The sequence below is a fragment of the Juglans regia genome, chromosome 7, assembly GCF_001411555.2.
Source record: "Juglans regia cultivar Chandler chromosome 7, Walnut 2.0, whole genome shotgun sequence".
Lineage (NCBI taxonomy): Eukaryota > Viridiplantae > Streptophyta > Magnoliopsida > Fagales > Juglandaceae > Juglans > Juglans regia.
This window is the reverse complement of record NC_049907.1, coordinates 46263420-46276353: the sequence shown is the minus strand read 5'-3', so window position 1 is coordinate 46276353 and position 12934 is coordinate 46263420. Positions and strand designations below refer to the sequence as shown.

The 12934-nt window shown below is 35.0% G+C and overlaps 1 protein-coding gene across 1 annotated transcript; it reads left to right on the top strand.

The window, feature by feature from the left end:
• Positions 1 to 1902: 1902 nt before the first annotated feature.
• LOC109015575 (signal peptidase complex catalytic subunit SEC11A-like) lies at positions 1903 to 11963 on the top strand. The gene is made up of 8 exons (XM_035692190.1): positions 1903 to 2177; positions 3334 to 3446; positions 3780 to 3851; positions 5572 to 5607; positions 8947 to 8992; positions 9272 to 9359; positions 11110 to 11167; positions 11634 to 11963. The coding sequence occupies exons 1-8, from the start codon at positions 2099 to 2101 to the stop codon at positions 11682 to 11684; spliced, it is 543 nt and encodes a 180-aa protein (XP_035548083.1). The 5' UTR covers positions 1903 to 2098; the 3' UTR covers positions 11685 to 11963.
• The last annotated feature ends 971 nt before the right edge of the window (positions 11964 to 12934 follow it).

Here is a 12934-nt window from a genome sequence, read left to right as displayed (position 1 = left end):
ATCACTGGAAAATTTTCTGGGTGCCATGCCGGCTCTGTAGTATTTTAGAGCATCCCGTCCGGATGTCTAAAACACTATTATTTTTAAATTATAGGAAAAATTATAAGGAAAAGTTTAAAAACTTCCTCCCATCCCATTCTTTATTTTAAGATTTTAATTAATAAATAAACAGTAACTCTTTAAATATAGGAAACTACTATTAATCTCATAAATTATTTTTTATTAATATTTTATTCAAATAAATAAAATAAATTCTTTTTTCAATCAACTACATTTTCTCTTATACTCATATTTATTATACTTTTAAATCATATTTTTAAAAATAATTTAAATAATTACTAAAATATAAAAATAATAATTTTAAAAATATTATTAAACCCTTAAAAAATAATTTAAATTTTTATTTAAAATATTCACTATAATAATAGTTCAAAACATAAGAAAAAATATTAAGTAGTGAAGTTTGAAAATGGAAGTAAGAGAAAAAAGTAATAAAGAAATAATAGAAGAATATTATTTTAATAGAATAGAGAAAAGATAGGGAATGGAATGTAGAAGGTTTTTTAAAAATGAGTAAAATTTAAGATAAAATTATAGGGAGTGTCATTTTTAACTAAAATTTAAGAAAAAATTTAAGAAATCGGATGGAAATGCTCTTAGTGGCTCGTGTTATCTAACGTTGTACCACTTATGCCCGGTTTGGATTATCTCCAAGACCTTAGAGTCATCCTAAATTTCGGATGTAAACTTAACAACACTTTAAACTAACAAAAAAAACAACACTTTGACATAGGGAAAATGATTTTATATAAAATTTATTTCTTAGTTATGAATTTATTTTTAATAAAATATACGAAATTTACCCTGTCTTAATATTATATATAACACTACTCTTAAAATATTTTTGTTTGAAATCAAACGGATGGATACTCATACTCTTGGAATGCTTTTTAGCACAACATTTTTTGGCTACCTAACAGCTTTTGTTTGTGTTTTGGAACATTGAAGACTAACATGAGAATTGTATGTAGCGTGTACCTTAAAATTTTATATATATTTTAAGAAATTTTAGTTTTTCATATTGAGAAACTATATTACAAATATTATTTGTGAAATACTTTTTCTTGACATCGAAGATGTTATTTACAATAATAGAATAAATTAACTAAAATGAAATTATATAAGTTGGTGTAGAGTACACTCAATAATAATAATAAGTGTTTATATAACATAATTTGACTTATAAGATAATTTTTTAAGTTTTGAATCTTACAACGACGACACTTTGTTTAAGAATAAAACATTTCATTATAATTCTTAATTATTATATTTTTATTAGAAAATACAACTATATCTCTTAATTTATACCACTCATTTTCATCTTTTAACATGTCACCACAAATATGGTGCCACATGACTTATTAAAAAAATTCAAAAATTTTAAAAAATATATATTTAAAATAAAATGAGTCAAAAACATCAAAATGTGAAGATTAAAATCTTAAATTTTCTCTCCTCTTTTTTTTTTTTTAAAAAAAAATATATGTCGGTATTTTTAATTTTTTTAATAAATTACGTAAATAAATAAAATGTATAAATTAGGATCCAAGCATTATCCATTCTTTTAATTATATTAAAATCCTAATTATCCAATAACTCTGTCAGGAAGTTTTTGGTTATGTTTGGACGTTGATGTGAGTTGAGTTGAGATGATAAAAGATTGTTAAAATATTATTTTTTAATATTATTATTATTTTAGAATTTAAAAAAATTAAATTATTTATTATATTTTATATTGAGATTTAAAAAAATTGTAATAATGAGCTGAGATTAATTGAGATTAGTTTAATATCCAAACGAAACCTTTCTCTTTATATATACAGTCGTTTGTTTTTTATTTTTCTTTTACGAGAGCCGAAGAAAAAAGTTAGAGAGTGTGAAACGGCCCTTTGAAGAAGCAGCGGCCAGGGGTTGCGGGTTTGAAGAAGCAGTAGCTCTCCTCTTCGGACAAAAGAAACGGCACTTTGAAGACGCAGTGGCTCTCCTCTCCGGAAAAGAGAAAGAGAAGGCAGAAGAGAGCAAGCGGGAGGGACAAAAAATGGGGTGGATCGGTGAGACAATCGACTCTATCAAATCCCTTCAGATCCGCCAGGTCCTCACCCAGGCCGTCAGTCTCGGTTCGCTCCCTTCGCTCCCTTCATAGCTCTCTCTCTCTCTGACACACACACAGCCGCGCGCGCGTTTTTGAGTCTTCTATTGAATTTTCTTGATCTTGGTACTGTCTAAGGGGAGAGGGAGAACATGGTTTATGCGTCAATACTCTGTTTGGGTGCTTAGAAAATGTGGGAATGGTTAAAAATTGAAGCTTGGACGTTATATATTTCCTTATTCTCTCTTGTATACGTCGCGTGTATTTGGGATAAGCCTATTTTTATTATCAATAAAATCTTCGTTTATATTTTAAAAATATATATTTCACCGTTTATTGTTTTGACGCTTAACAGAAGAAAAAACTATAATTTACTGAGCCTGATGTGATTCTTATGGCCTCGCTGAATTTGGGAATTTCTATTTTCATGGGAAAGATCAAAATAAAATAATCTACTCAAAAGTTTCGTGAATTTCTTCGCAGCTTGATGCACGTTTTGCTTGTACCTTATAATCTATGCCGAGTTATACCACATTGAATGCCAATTACTAAATTTCTAAAGCAATCCGAATTCCTTTATCAATTAGGCTCTTCAACCATGTAACTTGAAGCTAAATTCCTTTGCTATCGTTTCTCCTGGTTTTTAGTTTTTCAAATGTTTTCATTGATAGCCCAACATACTCATATTTAGATGTCTTAATATTATCTATAGTAGAAGAAGCAGCGCAATCCAAGATATCAACGGTCAAGTATGTTTGTTAACCAAATGTTAAGATTTTATGGAATTGGAACGAGTCTTAGAAAGCACCAGCAAACTATCATCTAAGCAAGTGTATAAATTGAAGTAATGTCGTCTAGGCAAAATGTATTACACTTGGCATGAAACGGATATAGCTTCAAAGTTATTCTTTCTTTCTATCCAATGTAAGACAGTTCTTCAAATATCAGAATCCTTGAGAACTTGTGTTGATAATACCGAGAAGGATGCGTTGTTCTTGAATTGGAAGGGTTGTGATCCAAAATTGCGAGGAAGTTGGTATTTTGCATATGCTTTAACAATCATATGAAAAACTAATTGAATTGAAAAAGCATTTAAGTGTGATGGTTCTGACTATTTACTTTGAAATATAAATCTGTTCGTCAATAGTTATGTCAATGTTGTAAATGTCATGCTTTTGTCCCAGGCATGATTGTTACATCTGCACTGATAATATGGAAGGCATTAATGTGCATTACTGGCAGTGAATCCCCTGTTGTTGTTGTCCTTTCTGGAAGCATGGAACCTGGCTTCAAGAGGGTAAGTTAATCTAATGTGTGGAGACATAATAACTTTTTATCGATTTAAAGTTTTGATGATGTAGTTTTGGTGTGTCTTGGTAGCAATGGTTAGTTCTTTCTCTAGCCAAGTGTCGTCTCAGGATTTTTTTTTCTACGTTAAAAATGCAATGGTGGACAAAGCAATTACATTTATGAGTGTGGTGAATCATATTCTAAACATGTCTCTTCACATGTTCAATCTTGTTTTATACTTATAAAAATAAAAATAAAAAAATAAAAAATAAAAATAAAAAAACATGTTCAGTCTTGTTCTCACATTGCTTGACATGCGATAGTCTTATATGATATGTAGGGGGACATCTTGTTCTTGCACATGAGCAAAGATCCTATTCGTGCCGGGGAGATTGTTGTTTTTAATGTTGACGTAAGTTTCTTTTGAAGTTTTATTCTTCATTTTGCTCACTCTGGTTCCTTATGATTTTTTCGTTCAGTTGTTAATAGGCTCGTTTTTTGTAAGCACACCAGGTTGGAACAGTTTGCACTTTAATCCCTAGAAATTGTAGCTCTAGCACAACTGCTTCATTTAGAAAGTGAATACTTACAGTGTGCATATTAATGCATGAGATAGGAGCCTGACTAGCGAAGTGGTTGATAGGTGCATAGGATAACCTTTATATTATTCAGTATATGGCTGTCTTGCATAACAATGGGTGGTAGGTTATGGTTTTAGAGAAAACTGGATGCTGGGAATTTCCTAGCAGCAATAGCTTCCAAGCTAGGATTGTAAGGGTTAATTACTGTAAAAAAAATTCAGAAAAGTATACGTTTAGGGGTTTCAAGCTTTGGGAGAAGGGACATAGTTTGGGTTTGAAAGGAAGAAAACGGAAGAATCTGGTGGCTGTTCTAATCTGTGAACAAAATTTTGAGCAACAACGTGAACAGAAGTTAGTGAAGAAGTAAAGGGATCATACTAGGACATACATGCATTCTGGAGCAAAATACTTGATTCTGAATTATTCGTGTACAACGGCTCCTATATACAGATCTTTGCTTCTAAGAGTTTCAACTTCTATTGTTATATTTATTTTTTGATCGGTAAATACGAATTCTATTGTTATATAAAAATTAAACGTTTTGTTTGCATCTAAAAAAAATCGACGAATGAGATGAAATTTCTTTTGAGTATTCTCACTTATCAAAAAAATAAAATTTCTTTGAGTATTCTCATTCCAACCTTGCAATAGATACTGCAATGGGGCTTGTACATTTCATTTTATATTCCACTTATTTTTTCGGCTGGAAAAATCAATCAAGTAATTCATAAGCAAGCATAATATTGTGATGGGTTTTAGGATGGAGACTTTTAAGTTGATCCTACATATTGCACTGCTGTAGAAATCCTGTAAGGTACATGTTGTGGAAAAGGAAAAAGGAATGCTTTGCATGAAAGTATCCTGTTAGTAACCCGATTTCTTTTTAATTTTTTTTTTTTTTTTTTTTTTTTTTTTTTTTTATAAGAGGTAAATTTTATCGATACAAATGAAATAGGCATAGCCCGTATACACAGGAAGTATACAAAAGAACACCTACATACATTCTAGGATTGATAGATTAAGGACAAGAAATCATGAGCATTGTTTCCATTAAGCACAATGGCTGAAAACCAGAGCAATAATATGTGTACAAAAAAATTCTGAAGCTCTTCCATTGTGCGCTCCCTATCTTCGAAGCACAACTCATTCCTTTCTGACCAAGTACACCACTTAATATGCAACAGAATCATCTTCCACACTGCCGCCACTTGAGGACAGCCTTGAATCTCCTTCCAACAAGCCAGTAGATCAACTCTTTTTAGGTTTTAATGTTAAATCAATTGCATTTTGGAAAAAACTAGACCATGAACAGAATTTCAATGAAGATGAAACTAGAACACAAAACTTTAGTGTATCTATGAATTTCCATAGTTGCAGATGTTTACAAACATTTATTTTGTTGTCTTTTTTCATGCATGGATATTTATGTAACTTATTTTTCGAGTTCTTGTTCATGAGATATGATGCTTTCTTGTTCTGTAAATTCTCCTTTCCTCCCCCTTTCTTATCCGTGTTAATAATTATATATTTCTTGTGTATGTATTTCTTCAGGGTCGTGAGATTCCAATTGTCCATCGTGTTATTAAGGTAAACACATTATGCATGCCTCATACAGCACATTTGATTTTCATGGAATACTGGTACCATAATTACTTTGTGGAAGCTATCTGCACTGTGATTATTCTCCCTATTCACGTGTTTCTAAAAAACTCACTCGATTCTGTTATAGTGTACCTTATCAAAGTGTATGACTCAACAATTCTCCCTATTCACGTTATAATATTATATTACTTCATAAATAAATGTTAGAAGATTATAATAGTGCATTACAAACTAGCCAATAGAAGTGGTCAAATCAATGCTTATATTTGTCTGCACCTGACCCCCATAGATGTTGATGCTTAAGGGCATGTTATAGTGTGCTTAATTTGACCAATATTTTGACTCAGCGTTCTTGGCATTGGTGTAATTTATAGAATGTTCTTAGTGATACCCATTCTCTACAAATGACATGAGGATCTTTTGATCTTTTTTTTTTTTGATAAGTAATCGATAATATTATAAATAGAGATAGGCAAAAACCCAAGTACACAAGATGGATACAGGAGATAAAACCTATCTAGGTCAACGAAAGGGAAGCTAAAAAGTCATGTACATTCAGGCCATTAAAATCTATAGCAATGGCCCATAACATTAAAGTACAGAAAAATAAAGCTCTAAGTTCCCCCGGCGACCGCTCCTTATTTTCAAAAGTCCGATCATTGCGCTCTTGCCAAATACACCACATGATACAGATCGGGATCATTTTCCACACCTCCTTAATTTATTGAACGCCTCTCGGGAGTGTCCAACTGGCCAACAGATCAACCACAGTTTCTGGCATCACGAAGGGTAACTCTACTCGACTGAAAACTTCCACCCACAAGGCTCTCATTATCTCGCAATGTAACAATAGATGATCCACTGTCTCACTTGATCTCTTACACAAGCAACACCAGTCTAGTATAACTAACCGTCGCTTCCTCAGGTTGTCAATGGTCAGAATCTTCCCCCATGCTGCTGTCCATGTAAAGAAAACCGCTTTCGGAGGCGCCTTATTTCTCCAAAGTCTCTTCCATGGGAACTGAATAGTTGTGGTGTGGGAAAGGGACTTATAGAAGGATCTAACAGAGAAGATGCCCTTACCCGTCGGGTTCCACCATAAGCTGTCAGCTTGCTGTCTATTCGGCTTCACAGAATATATGAGACTGAAAAAGGCTTCAAAAATGTCTACTTCCCAATCTTGTGCCGCTTTACTAAATGTCACGTTCCACTGCACATGATCCCCTGATATACTCATGAGGTCCTCAATGGATGCTTCCTGGTTGCGAGCCACGCGGAAAACAGCTGGAAATGCCTCCTTTAGGGCCTCACTCCCAGAGTCCCACACCAAATGTCCTCCCAAAACTTAATATGGGATCCCCTCCCCAACACCATTTTAGAATGAGTAATAAAGTCCCCCCACCCGCGCCTAATGTGTTTCCATATCCCCACTCCATTAGCCCCAATTACCTCTTTTGTGCACCAGCCCCCTCATAAGCTTCCATGTTTATAATCAATCACCAGTTTTCATAGAGCTCCGGTTTCCAAATTATACCGCCATAACCACTTCCCAAGCAAAGCCCGATTGAATGTTCTCAAATTCTTTATGCCCAACCCACCTGACGAGATTGGTCTACACACCTTGTCCCAGCTAACTAAATGAAATTTGAATTCATCCCCTATCCCACTCCATAGGAAATCACGATACGGTTTCTCAATCCGAGCCGCTACACTAACAGGCAATTGAAACAAAGATAGAAAGTACGTAGGTAAGTTAGAAAGGGTACTCTTAATGAGAGTAACCCGGCCACCTTTCGACAAATACAATCTCTTCCATCCTGCCAATTTTTTTTCTATCTTTTCAATAACAGAATCCCAAATGGATGAGGCCCTAGCAGCAGCCCCCAAAGGTAATCCCAAATAGGTAATGGGAAAAGAAGCCATCTTACACCCAAGAATGCTAGCTAACTGCCTAGTATTGCTCACATTCCATTCCCCACTGGTACTAACTCTGACTTGTCAAAATTAATTTTCAGGCCTGACGCTGCTTCAAAGCATAATAACAGAGCCTTCAATGTACTCAACTGGTTGTGATCAGCCTCACAAAATAAAAGGGTGTCATCTGCAAATAGTAAGTGAGACAAAATAATAGTACCCCTATTGGGGTCACCAATCGGAAAACCAGCCACCAACCCATGCGTGACCACCGCCGATATCATCCTACTCAATGCCTCCATAACGATAACAAAAAGGAGTGGGGACAGAGGATCTCCTTGTCTGAGACTTCGAGAGCTGCTAAAGAAGCCAGTCGGACAGCCATTTATCAAGACTGAAAATCTGGCCATAGAGATACACCACCTGATCCAACTACACCATCTCACCCCAAAGCCACATTTACCCAGCACATACAAGAGGAAATCCCAGTTTACATGATCATATGCCTTCTCCATATCTAATTTGCACAGAATCCCTGTAGATCCAGCCTTCAATCTGCTATCTAGTCCCTCATTTGCAATAAGAACTGAATCCAAGATTTGTCGCCCCTTAACAAAAGCATTTTGTGTTTTCGTGATAATCTTCCCCAGAACCGCCCCTAATCTGTTAGCCAGAACCTTTGAAATAATTTTATACACTCCATTCACCAGGCTGATGGGTTGAAAATCCTTAATCTCCACCGCCCCCATCTTCTTAGGGATCAACGCAATAAAAGTGGCATTTATGCTTTTCTCAAACTTCCCAACCAATGAAACTTCCTGAAACACATTCATTAAATCTACTTTCACCACTTTCCAACAAGAGTGGAAAAAGCCCATCGAGAAACCATCTGGACCGGGAGCTTTATCTTTGACCATACGTCTTACTACCTCATACACTTCCCCTTCTTCAAAGGGCCTCTCTAACCACGCCTCTTCTTGAGGCTCAATCGTATCAAAACCAAGGCCATCCATCTTTGGCCTCCATCCCTCTCTTTCTGTAAGTAGTTGTTCATAGAAATCCATCACATGTTCACTAATCACAGGGGCCTCCTTACACACCATACCATTTATATTCAACATTTCAATAGTATTATTTCTTCTATGGGAGTTGGCAATTCCCATCTTTTGATCTTATGGGAAGTTCCTACCCTAAAATAGTTCTGAAAGAGATGCCTTGACAAAATTAGTTTTGGCTTGGGGAACAAGATGTGTTGAATGATGATAGAACATGGGACTGTGTGTTAAGACTACAATTGACAATTTTTTTTTTTTGGCATTTAATGCCAAATGCCAGAAAGAACTGTTGGGAGTTAATTGAAAGAGATATTTGCATACTTCTGTTATTACTGAGCTTATGCCTTTTCTTCAGGTCCATGAACGACAAGATACTGGCGAAGTTGATGTCCTCACAAAAGGTGCCAGCTTTTAGAAAATTGAACACTTTCTTTGGAATCTATCGAGTTACTTTGTATTATCTCCCAGTGTCTTAGACGAGGGTTACTTTGATAGGAGGTTGTGCATCATTATCTATGGGCTTGTCATAGTGTCAAAACTCTTTAGTCCTTGCCTTGTGTTTTCTACATATGCTGTATCTGAACATGTTACTTATTGATATTATTATCTCTACTCTACATTTTTGTAGGTCCTCTGCTGTAACGTAATGCTCTTTCTTTGTTATCATTGATTTGTATCAGGAGATAATAATTATGGGGATGACAGGCTTCTGTATGCTCATGGTCAGCTTTGGCTTCAACGACATCACATAATGGGCAGAGCTGTAGGGTATAAACACTACCAATATCTTCATCTTCAATATTATTGTTAGGCTATGTTTATACCATATTCGCATGGAGAAGTCCTCATTTTACGCAGCCTTGCCAATAACACTGCTTTGCGCATGGACTTTTTTTCCGTAATGAACAAGATTTAACTAAATAGAAAGAGACAGAAGGATGGATGGACAACCCTTACAAAACACTTCATTACAACCAACACCCAACATGAAAATGAATTTAAAAAAAGAAAAAGAAAAAGAAAAAAAGAAAAGGAGAATGAAGCCAAAAGGCCCAAAACATTGGTGTGGGCCCATGTTCCTTGGTTGGACAAAGGAGAGAACTGCCAAAAAGGAGGTTTTGATGCACCGCATAAGGATTGTGGTACTGTGGCTGAAAGCCACAAAATGTAATGATCTGTTGTATTCGACATTTCAGGATACTCGGTAGAACTTCCCACCCTCTTGCCCTCTAAATCCTTCGGAAGGAAGCAAGAATTGATTGCTTCCAACAAAAGATAGGATATATTTAATTTCCAGTTAAAAGGGGGAGTAAAATGGAGGAGGCAGCCATGAGGGGTAGTGGGTCATGATGCTCATGCTCTAGTGAAAACTCGCTGGCAAAGGCTGTTTTGGAAGATTTTTTTTAATTTTTAATTTTTATTTTTATGGTAAATAAGATTTTATTGATCATGAGGATAGGCAAAAGCCCAAGTACACGGGACATATACAAAAGCAATGCCTAGGTGTGATATTCTAGTGTTTTGGAAGATTGGAGGTCCGGAATTCTGAGGGTAGGGCAAATGTTGGCTGGAAGTGGGTGGATCATGTTAGATCTAGCCTCCAAAGACCAGAACAAAAAATATAAAAAAGAACTCAGGAAAAAAGAAAAAAAAAAAAAACAGAAAAAGATGCAGAAGATAAGGGAGAGGGGAGAGGTTGAGGAATTAGCGGTAGGGAGCTATAGTTTGGTGCGAGGGCTTCTCCCTTTCTTCTGTTAGTTTAGCCCTCTCTTTCTTCTGGCAGTTTTTGAATTGGAGGTGCTGATTGGGGAGGTTATCGAGAGAGGTTCACAGGAAGAAGGGGTTTCATTTAGAGATAGAAACGATTATTCCAAGAAAGCATATCTTAGACTTACACAAATATCATCTCTCACCTTCTGCTGTGCGTGGACCCATCATAACACGCCATATATTTTACACTCTCGTGACACTTATGCATGCAGCAGAAGGGATATATTTTCAGGGCACTTTAGATGTCTCATGGCTCTGAAATTATCATTTAGTTTTTATTATTTGCTTTCTTTTTTTCCTCTTTGGTGGCAAAATCGTCATCAATAGAACATGCAAGGGCATGATTGCATCCTTCAAATGGTTTAGGAAATGGATTTGTCACCGCATCTGGTGGTAAATGCCAAGATATTATTGTTTGATTAAATTTTTAATGATAATTGCACTTTAGGATAATGAATATATTGCAAGAAATGTAACCCGTAGGGATTGGCTCAAGTGGTAAAGGCCTTAGGCTTGGGGGTATGCTTTCCCCCAGGTCTAAGGTTCAAATCCCCTTGGGTGCAAACAATCTCTAGAGTATGATGAGCACTAGGGATTGACACCAGTTCTCATCCATTCTTCTAACAAACATAGCATATTAAACAGGTGAAGAAAAAAAAAAAACAGCACCTTTTTTTCCTTGAATTAAAAGAATAGATCTTTTGGTGGCTTACATTTTCATTTTCATTTTCATTTGTGTTGCTTGCAGGTTCCTGCCTTATGTTGGCTGGGTAACAATTATCATGACTGAAAAGCCAATCATCAAGGTTTGATCATGAAACCCTAATTGCTTAGGTTTTGTAACTTTCCACGTATGTTTGACAAAAGGTGTAGACTATTTTTCCTCTTTTTGGCGAGCATCTAATCAGATTTTGTTGGTAACTCTTTGTTCATAGTGGCATCTTTTGAGTTTAATCTCAGAATCGCAAAACTGATACTATTCGAAGTATTGGTTCATATACATGAAGTGTCAGAATTGGTTAAATTTTAGAATGTCAAAACTGTGAAGCAATCGAATTTATTATGATAAATGATAGTTGCAGTCGTAAGTGCGCAAGCGCCGTGTAATCACTTTGAAGAAAGTGAATAAATACGGGATTCACATGAAAAAATAATAATTTTTAAATTGTGGATCTCACTCTTTTTCAAAGCAATTGCACATTCCACGACTGCATGTAACATTACTCACTTATTATACGGGAAGTAATAACATGTGCCATTTTGCTCTTGCAGTATATTCTTATTGGTGCATTGGGGTTGCTCGTTATAACTTCAAAAGATTGAAGAGTGAAGCAAACCGAGTTGTGGGTGATCTCCAATAGAAACTGAAACTGTTGAGCAGCTGCTATCCTCTTCTTGAATGTATTGAATCAGAATAGATGGCTTGGTTTTTTGCCTTTTATCTAAATCATTATCCAGGACGTTGCACTTTGTTTATTTTTAGTTGACCAATGCTCTTTTTAATCTGGTAAACCCTTTTTTTGGGCACTGGTAGTGATACCTTTCATAACAATTTAGGAGAAAATAGCGCATGAAATTTGATGCTGTTTACCATTGAAACAACATCTTAAAGCTAGCAATTTGTTGGGTTAACAAACTTACAGTTTGGATGGTGTGTTTAGATGAGATGAGATAAGATGAGAGTTAAAAGATGAATAAAATATTATTTTTTAATATTATTATTGTTTTAAGATTTGAAAAAGTTAGAATTATTTATTATATTTTATGTAAAAATTTGATAAAGTTGTAATGATGATATAAAATGAGATATTTTTACTATTCAAACGGTTTCAAAATCTTGCAAATTGTTCAATTTTACTTTACATTAATCGTTGTGACTTGTTTACTCTTTTCTGGCCTAACAGCTAAATGGTTTTGACTCAAAAGTTTTAAAATATTGAAATTCAGTCAAATTAACACTTCTTGTAAGTAACAAAAATAACACCAACTAATTTGAATTGAAATTAGGCATAATTCCAACAATATAAATGGTTTTCCCATTCTTCTCCAAGTACTTTGAAGAGCAAGAAAGGATCGGGAAATCCAGTCCCTCGGCATCTAACAGCTCTCCACACCTCACAAAACTCATTTCACATTTTCTTCCCTCGGCATCTATTTTTTAAGAGTTAGTCTATAAACACTCTCTAAATAGGAACTACTCGTACAATGCCATATAATTATATTTTAAAACTACAATAATATTTTTTTTAAAATAATAATTTTTTTTCCTTTTATCTTCATTTATCAATGATACTGCATATACCGTCCGAGACTGCAAATAAAATTTCTCATTTTTTAAAAAGTATTGTCATCCCAAACAATACGAATATTCTTCTCACCAAAACACCCCAAAAAATAAAAAAAAAATACAAGAGGAGAAAACGTCAACGCATTGATGGTCTTTGCTTCAGATGACAAGGTCCTTCAATGCATTATCTGTAGCCATGCAAAATATACAAAGTCTACTCTGAAGAGAAACTTCTCTCTTCTCTCTGCGGGAGACATCTATAACTCGATCATCTCCGGCTTGCATC